The sequence below is a fragment of the Abramis brama genome (assembly GCF_963993115.1).
Source record: "Abramis brama genome assembly, chromosome: 15".
NCBI classification, from domain to species: domain Eukaryota; kingdom Metazoa; phylum Chordata; class Actinopteri; order Cypriniformes; family Leuciscidae; genus Abramis; species Abramis brama.
This window is the reverse complement of record NC_139977.1, coordinates 11,599,825-11,608,974: the sequence shown is the minus strand read 5'-3', so window position 1 is coordinate 11,608,974 and position 9,150 is coordinate 11,599,825. Positions and strand designations below refer to the sequence as shown.

At 35.8% G+C, this 9,150-nt stretch overlaps 1 protein-coding gene across 1 annotated transcript; it reads left to right on the top strand.

The window, feature by feature from the left end:
- The first annotated feature begins 135 nt into the window (after positions 1-135).
- On the top strand, positions 136-7,836 carry poglut3 (protein O-glucosyltransferase 3). The gene is made up of 8 exons (XM_084137656.1): positions 136-602; positions 1,387-1,581; positions 2,406-2,689; positions 2,912-3,128; positions 3,216-3,412; positions 4,383-4,577; positions 4,746-4,850; positions 6,811-7,836. The coding sequence occupies exons 1-8, from the start codon at positions 374-376 to the stop codon at positions 6,949-6,951; spliced, it is 1,563 nt and encodes a 520-aa protein (XP_083993782.1). The 5' UTR covers positions 136-373; the 3' UTR covers positions 6,952-7,836.
- The last annotated feature ends 1,314 nt before the right edge of the window (positions 7,837-9,150 follow it).

Below are 9,150 nucleotides of genomic sequence, written 5' to 3'. Positions count from 1 at the left end.
GATAAAATGTCATTACAAATTAGGCCAGTGTTATTTTTATTACAGTTTTTGATTTTGCATTCGCACTATTAAAATTAACTGCATTACATTATGAACTTCCATTCCCATAAGATCCGGAACTCTTGAATAGTTTTTAAAACGCGTCGGAATTATTATCGAGGCGCACCGCAGCACAAGCGCCACACTTAAAAGCCACCCTAATTATTTTTTAACTTGCTATTTTCCACTTTAACGCAACAAGTCCGGGTCTATAAAACAGGAAAAGGCTAAAAACGTCTGTAATAACCATGTCAATAAATTCTTAGCAGCTTTTGCAGCGAACTTTAGCTGTAATTTAACTCCCTGTTGCTCAGCGACAGGAACAGCAGATAAAATGATCCCTCATATAAACATTAGAAACGCTTTTGCAAATATGCCAAATGTTGCCTTCGCCCTGGTCATTACTACAGCTTTAAATGTTGGATATTGTCAGAGTATTGATATTAATCCGGGTAAATGTCTCGTGTGGGGTCCTGGACTGAATCCTGATGTTGTGCTTCCTGTCAGATACTTCTACATTCAGACTGTTGATTCACGAGGAGACAACATCACTGTCTCTCCTGGTAAGAATGTAAATATGTATAATAATCATATACAGTGCTGGGTGTAATTAATTACTAAGTAATCTAATTACTTTTGGGATTACTTTTTTCTGTAATTTAATTACATTTAATTCTGATTGCATTATACTAACTAGACTATAGAACAATTCTATATAAAACAATAGTGGATTTAAAATCAAACTTATTATGTTAAAATATATGTTTTAAATGTAACCTTTTCCCTTTACACACTTTGGCATTTGTAAAGTAATTAATCATGCAATACTTTTTTGAGAGAGCAATTAGTACAGTAATCTAATTACACTGTTAAAGATGTAATTAGTACAGTAGCTAGTAATTAATTAACTTACCCAACACTGATCATATATCTAAAAAATATCTCTTTGAAAAGAGATGGATCATATCAAGGGGTTATCCAAAAGAAAAGAAAAAAACTTGCAGCCTTAAAGTTTCATGACATTTCTAATTTTTGAATGAATGTATGTTTACTGTTCAGTTTTACAGTATATAGGCGAATATGATGGTGTTTGTATGTTTTGAATGACTTTTTTTTAATTATTATTATGGATTACCAGATTTTTAAGATCTCCTTTTCAGTAATACACAGTTGTCCTGGCTTAAAAAGCCAGTATTTAGTTGTAAAATATTATTAATCGATGCAAATATACATTTTTAGCTTTTTTTCCCCCTTTCATGTAAATTGACTGAAATCTGTTTAGTTCAAACCAGTGTATGTCAGTATCTTTTCTTGCACACTTTATGGTAACTGCTTATTTTCTTTTAGTTAAAGACTCTTTCAAAGTGACGATATCCTCATTGGAAAAGGAGTATCTTCGTGTCCATGTCCCAGCGCCATTGGATCGGGGCGACGGCTCCCTGCTTGTCAGATACCGACTCTATGGAAGTTCTATGAAGGGTTTGAAGATTGAAGTTTTGTATCAAGACAAGCCAGTGGCAAAGTCACCATACAGTCTTAGGGGTAACGTACTTTTTGGACATTGATAGATGTGGTCTATAGGCTTAGTTTTACCCAGCCAAACTTTAGATTTCGCTTTTGCACTTGTAGTGAGATTCCACATAAATACAGTAGTACAGTAGTAGCACTTGTGGTGTACTTCAATTATTAAAAAGTCTTTTAAAAAAAACTGTATTTGCTGATATATAGTATAATAGGCCACTTAAGTGTACCTAAAGGACACTTTCCATGATTATTTTAAAAACGTATAAAAACTACTAGTTTGTAGTTAATGTCAAATGAAAAGTTTTACTTTATTTTTTCCTTTTGTTGTCCTTTTCTGATGCGTTTAATAACATACTAAAGCACATGTGAAGTACTTGATTATATTTGTAACTGTAGTGTGTAGTGTGAAAATATTACACTTACAGTTAATATAGTTTATATGGACTAAATTGCAACTTCATCATTACAAATGTGCAGATACAAATATATTAAAATCCATGACATACAGCTGTCAATAGAATTACATTTAAGTAAATATTTGTTTACCATAAATGCTTGTACATTCGGCAGTGCACTTAAACCATATTTCCAAAAAATTATAAAATTACAAATGTTGTATAATACAGTAAATTAAAATTAAGTGTCTAAAAACATTGCATTAAGTTCTCACTTAAGTATATTCTTTTAAAGCATATTATTTCCGTAAAAAGTATAGCCTTTAAAAGTATGCAGAAGTGTACATCTATTAGTATTATGCAAAGACAAACTCTTTTCCAAATGATCTGCAATTCTTTTAAAAGTTTGGCAAAATATGCATAATAAAATCTTTTTAATTCCATCAGGTCCTGTTCATCATGAGTACTGTGATTGTCCAGAGTCCGATGTGGCAGCGTGGCGGAGGGTCATGCAGTGCCCAGAGGAAGACCCCCAAATTCAAGAGGATTTCAGTTCATTCCCATCTATTGACCTGCAGCAGCTCCTGCAGGAGGTTCCAATGCGCTTTGCAAAGCGAGGAGGACTCATTCACTATACCATCTTAAACAACCAGGTGCATCGGCGCTCCCTGGGCAAGTACACCGATTTCAAGATGTTCTCGGATGAGATACTGCACTCCCTCGCTCGAAAAGTAAGCTTTTCTTACCGGTTGTTCTTATTTCACATTGAAACAGTTAAAAAATGGGGTCCAAAATTAAACCCATCAGTGAATATGCTTCTATTTGGCATTTTTCTAATTTAATAGAAAAAAAACCCATTATAATTGTCATCAGCGCTTATTATTTATTTATTTATTTTTTCATTTTTATGGTGATTTATTGGTCATATCAACTATCTGTCCTGTCTCCACCAGGTAAAAATGCCTGATGTGGAATTTTATATTAACGTAGGAGACTGGCCAATGGAGACCAGGAAAGTGAATGACAAACCTGGACCAGTGCCTATTATCTCATGGTGCGGCTCCACGGACACGCGTGACATCATTCTTCCCACATATGATATCACACACTCATCCTTAGAGGCAATGAGAGGCGTAACAAATGACCTGCTGTCAGTCCAGGGGAACACAGGTGCTTCTTCGAACATCAGCTCTTGTCAATCTCCGATATTATCTTACTTGCCTTTGTCTCATCTTTCTGGACTTCCGGTTTTCCCAGGTCCTGTGTGGTCAAATAAAACGGACAAGGCGTTCTTCAGAGGCAGGGACAGTCGAGAAGAGCGCTTGCGTTTGGTAACCATGTCCAAAGAAAATCCAGAGCTGCTCGATGCGGGAATAACAGCGTTTTTTTTCTTTCGTGAACGGGAGAAGGAACTTGGAAAAACACCACTGGTCGGTTTCTTTGATTTTTTTAAGGTAAGTAATGTGTTGAAAAAGCTTCATTAAACTGTGATATGCTTTTTCTCTGCTTAAAGGATTAGTTCATTTTCAGAAAAAAATTGTTGATAATTTACTCACCCCGATGTCATCCAAGATATCCATGTCTTTCTTTCTTCAGTCGAAAAGAAATTAAGGTTTTTGAGGAAAACATTCCAGGATTTTTCTACACAGAATGGACTTCAATGGCAACCAACTATTCCAATGTTCAATGCAGCTTCAAAGTCTCGACAAGATCCCAGTTGAGAAATACGGGTCTTATCTAGCGAAATGATCTGTCATTTTCAAAAACATTTTTTAAATTATATACTTTTTAACCACAAATGCTCATCGTGTACCATCTCTGAGATGTGCGACGCATTGCGTCATCACGTTGGAAAGGTCACACACCACGTCATCTATCTAAGTTATTTGCCTGTGTACTCTGGTTCAAAAAGGTAGGGATCTCATTTTCTCCTCCAACTTCAAAATCGTCCGACATCTTTGTTTTAATTTAATATTATTTTAATTTTTTTCATGACCTTTCCAACGTGATGGCGTAATACTTGGCGCATCTCAGAGATGGTACAAGACGGGCATTTGTGGTTAAAAAGTATATATATATATATATATTTTTTTTTTTAGAAAATGACCGATCGTTTCGCTAGGTAAGACCCTTATTTCTCGACTGGGATCGTGTCGAGACTTTGAAGCTGCATTGAGACGGACATTTGAACCTTCTTTGAACATTGGAATAGTTGGTTGCCATTGAAGTCCATTCTATGTAGAAAAATCCTGGAATGTTTTTCTCAAAAACCTTAATTTCTTTTCGACTGAAGAAAGAAAGACATGGATATCTTGGATGACATTGGGGTGAGTAAATTATCAGCAAAAAATGTTTTGAAAGTGAACTAATTCTTTAATAAATAATACAAATGAATAATTGGGACATGCTTGAAAATCTCTCTAGTACAAATACCAGATGAATGTGGATGGAACAGTAGCAGCCTATAGGTTTCCGTACCTGATGCTGGGCAACAGCTTGGTCTTAAAACAGGATTCACCATACTACGAACACTTTTACACACATCTGAAACCAGGTGTGCACTACATCCCAGTGAAGAGGGACCTTTCTGACCTCATCGAGAAGATTAAATGGGCTAAGGTACAAACGGTGTCCTTACTTTTTGAGCACATTGAATATGTATAGTAACAGCATACATTTGCATGTAACAATGACAAAATTGCAAAAAAAAAGACCCATATTATATGCAAAACAAAAAAGGAAAATCTTGTAATTGTTAGAACTTGAATATGTATTTAACGTACACAGAACAATGACACAGAGGCTGAGGCCGTAGCTAAAATGGGACAATCGGTGGTGAGAGATCTGCTTCAGCCTCACAGACTCTACTGCTACTACTACACTGTTTTTCAGGTAAGAATCTGCCATTTACAACAATAAATGCTGAATAATGTACTAATAAATGTAAAGTGCCTCCTAATGCATTCAAAAACTACAGACAGCTTTTGCATTGAACTTATAAAACGTAATATTTTTCAACTAAAACCATATCGTATCTGATCAATAACTTCTCGTTAATGAGTGAATGTGAGAAAAAGTCTAAGTTTTAAATATCACCATGTTATTACTACATGTACCCTTTTTTAAAAAAATTATAAAAAAAAATTCAAAATACCTTTTTTTTGGTTGTTTTTAAAAAATATACAGTATATATTTTTGTCTGTCTTTGCGTGTGCATATTCATGTTTACCAACAGTTCAGACCTAAAAGTGTGTGTAAGATACAGCGCAGAGGCTAAATATATTTTTAAATATATACATAAAGTATTTGTGAGGCAAATCAAACCAGTAGACCAAAACTGACCTGCCCCTGGCGAGATGGGCTTTTAATAAAACTTGACAGTCTATACAGTAGAAAAAAAGACTTTTCTGTCATTAAACGGACAGTATGGAATTTTTCTCCACTAGGGGTCGCTAACCTCTTTACAATAACAAAGGCGTAGTTTGATGACGCAACATTTGCTAAGAATTATGGATCTTGTCGTCAACGTCAAGCCGACCGATCTAATAATGTTTATGGATGACTGAATACATCATGTTTTTATCATGACTGTGATATGAAGCAGTTCGGGATTGCTAAGAGACAGCTATCAGCTCCACACGCGACACGAGTCCCGCGGATATAAAAGGAATATGGACATTTCATTCTACCGAACTACACCCAAGTGCAGAATTACAACTCACAGGTCAGTTTATTAGACAAATTAAACTTGTGAGGTAACGCAGCGCTGTTTCACTTGGTCTAACGTTACACTAGCACACTAAACTGCATTTGAATGTGTTGAAATGTATGTGTTAGTTTGTCTGTATGAGACTAGCAGTAAACTAGATCAACATTAGAATAACATACAGATCATATTCTGACATTTTATCATTGTTGAACTATATAACATTGATTAGTTTTATGTAAATGTGCTCACCTGTTTAATAAAGTACATGTAGGTGCGGTCGAAGTCTCGGACGTGGAGCTCTCGTTTATATACTGTCTATGGGAGCTCTCGGCATCTTGAAAACACCGCGCTGATATTGATTCTCGTTTTAGTTCTCCTTTTTTATCCAAAGTCTGCTGGCCATGGTCCATAATGTTTGAACGAAACAACAACAGCGTACAAATAGACATTGCGAACTACACAGTTGTCCGCGTCAGTCGCTTTGGTTACTATCAGAGGGCTCTGGTTGCCATGGCAGTACGAGCGGAAACCAGGGACAACGCGGATATGACGCCATTGACGGCGACAAAACGGAAATAAAGAAACGGGACGTGTCTTCGAATTAAATTACAAATTTCTCCTGGTTTGAAAGTTGTTGGAAACAGTCGGGATAATGTAAGTACACAACTAAAAAAAATACATAACATAGATATAGTGATTTTTGCTATTTTTAAAGCAAAAAAGTTACATATTGTGCCTTTAATTACTCACCCTCATGTTGTTCCAAACCCGTAAGACCTTCGTTCATCTTCGTAACACAAATGAAGATATTATTGATGAAATCCAAGAGGTTTCTGAATCACCCATAGGCTGTAACTTTCAAGGCCCAGAAAGATAGGAAAGACATCGTTAAAATAGTCCATGTGACTACAGTGGTTTCTCTTGCACGTCATTCTCCTACGCTGTTGACGTAGTGTAAACAGTGCAGCACTTCTGGGTTTGCAATGACATGAGGGTGAGTAATTAATGACAGATGTTTCATTTTTGGGTGAACTAACCTTTTTACAAAAGCCCTGGAGCTGTCATCTGGGAGACTTTTCTGGGTACAGCTAATATGGAGAAAGTAGTAAATGTAGTCAATTTGTGTGTCCTGTCCTTTTACAGACCTATGCAAATCGTCAGAGCACTCAGCCTCTAGTCCATCCTGATATGGAAATAGTGCCTCAGCCATCCGATCACACTACACTGTGTAACTGTGAGAGGAGATCAGAGGATCAGAAGCTTCAGCAGAAGGACGAGCTCTGACAAAGATTAACTGATAGAAACTTACTCCATCTGAAGCAAGTGTCACAAACATGCACATGTAGAAAGAATATCGAATGGAACACAAAAAACATTCAAATGAATCAGAATGGTTTGTTGTGTATAGATATAAAGAAATGATATACTTTTGAAGGATGAATGATGGCTTACTTGAGTTTCGATAGGAGTAAAATGTTTAACAACTTGTTTATCTGACTGCAGATAACTATGTACCTGTGCATTATGCTATTACTCCAACTTTGTTTTAAATTATTTTATTTCCAAATTTTTTCTGCTTTTTAACATTTTGAATTTCACAGTGTAACATTTTTGCTTTGATCTTTATATTTTATTCTGTTTTTGCTTTGATTTTGTATCATTTTTCCCCTTGTTTGTCCTTACTAATATTACTTTTCTTACTAGCATTACTTATCAGTATGGAAAGCAGGGATGATAAATAACATTTGACTTGTGGAACAATGTAAAATCTGTGAGTAGTCTCAGAAACTTTATAGTAAATGTTCTGAATGAACTAATGTAAGCTAGCTTTTGTAAGCTCATTGCCCAAAGAAATCATAATCTAACAATTCTTACTCTGTGACGGCTCAGAATGAATGGCTGAACTGATCTTTTGGTGACTTAAGTGTCAATTTGACTAGACGTGGAGTTTGTGTCTCAGACCTCAACAAAAAAAATCAGTGTCCTCAAAGTCTGAGCATAAATCATGCTTGCCTTAAACTTGTACACATTCCATTTGTTCAGTTGTGCCAAACAGCGATATTCTGTGGTAATATAAGTGACATTTGTCAACTCAAGGATTTTTATTTTTTATTTTTAATGAAAAAATAAATCAAACTATTGTTTCATGATAAACTGTCTTTAATCATAGTTAAAAAATTGTATTCCTCCCTGCACAAACCTGAAGCTTCGGACTATAAAGAAGAAATGAAACAATTTCTTGGACTTGTTAACTTCCCTAAGGTTGACTCTCTTTTAGGATCTGAACTTGATAGACCCATTACCTTAGAGGAGATTATTATAAGTCAATTAATTCATTGCATTCGAATAGATACATAGATAGATAGTTACAGATAGATACATAGACATACAAACAGGTACATATAGAGACACAGACACAGATATTACAGATACAATGACAAACTATTGAGAGTTAGAGTTACAGTAAGGGCAACACACACCCTGCTTTGCAAAATACCTGGTTACCTTAACAATTTCTTAAGTCTGTATGGCTCACTCAATGTTTTCTAATGTTGTGAAATGATACAACACTACACAGTGCGGCAGGCATTTGTCACTCTTTACGGACGGCACATTACTGACTGCCACTGAAGAAGAAATACTTACAAACAATCTTTTTAACATCTTCAGGAGGGAGTGATGGTCGTGTCTCCCTCTTGCTTGATGACCCAAGCCCAGTCACACTGTGAGCTGCCATGAATGCAGTGGTGTACAGACCATGCATCAAATCATTGGTGTATTTAGCTGCTGTAACCTTGTCGCAGCGGTCCCTGATTGCCTGTGGAATATCCTAAGAACATAAATTGGTATCACATTGGGTCATATTACCAAAGCTTGTTATGAAATAGCGGTGTTGGGGTTCAAAGTGGACAACTAAAACTATTTTGTTAATCTTCCTATTTATCTCAGATTTCTATTTGCAGAAGTCCCACTTTATAGTATACTTCTGTTAATAGTGAATAAACTTACCAGACAGACAGCCACAGAGGCAATCGAACGGTCATCCACAGGCAGCTGTGTTCTGGAAGACTGCATACACTAATTTAAAAAGCGCAGAAGAATGTATGTTATTCACAAGAAACTAACAAGAATACAGACAGACAAAACAGATTTGATTTATAACCAAGAAAAACACCAACAACATAAAAGCTGTAATTCAAATGAACCATTAAATAACAAACTATCATGTACCTGCAAACTGGGTCCAGCAGTTGAGGTATGCACCATAAATGGTGCTTCTGCAACATCATTGTTGTCTTTCTGTATCTATGCATTAAAGGGATAGTTCAGCTGTAGCCTACTGCTGTGGACGGAGGCAGCTGCTTAAAGTATTTTAGATCAATTAATATCAGTTTAAATGTATGCTATATTTAGACTATTTTCTCCAAAACCGTTTTCTCTGCTCTCTTTAAAGCCACTATTCCATTGACAAAAAGTTTTACC

Bases quoted from the DNA above. Each gene is read 5' to 3' on its own strand.
- poglut3 (XM_084137656.1), top strand. From the start codon at position 374: ATGATCCCTCATATAAACATTAGAAACGCTTTTGCAAATATGCCAAAT. The intron at 2,690-2,911 runs GTAAGCTTTTCT...TGTCTCCACCAG, and splicing joins TGCACTCCCTCGCTCGAAAA to GTAAAAATGCCTGATGTGGA. The intron at 4,851-6,810 runs GTAAGAATCTGC...GTCCTTTTACAG, and splicing joins ACTACTACACTGTTTTTCAG to ACCTATGCAAATCGTCAGAG.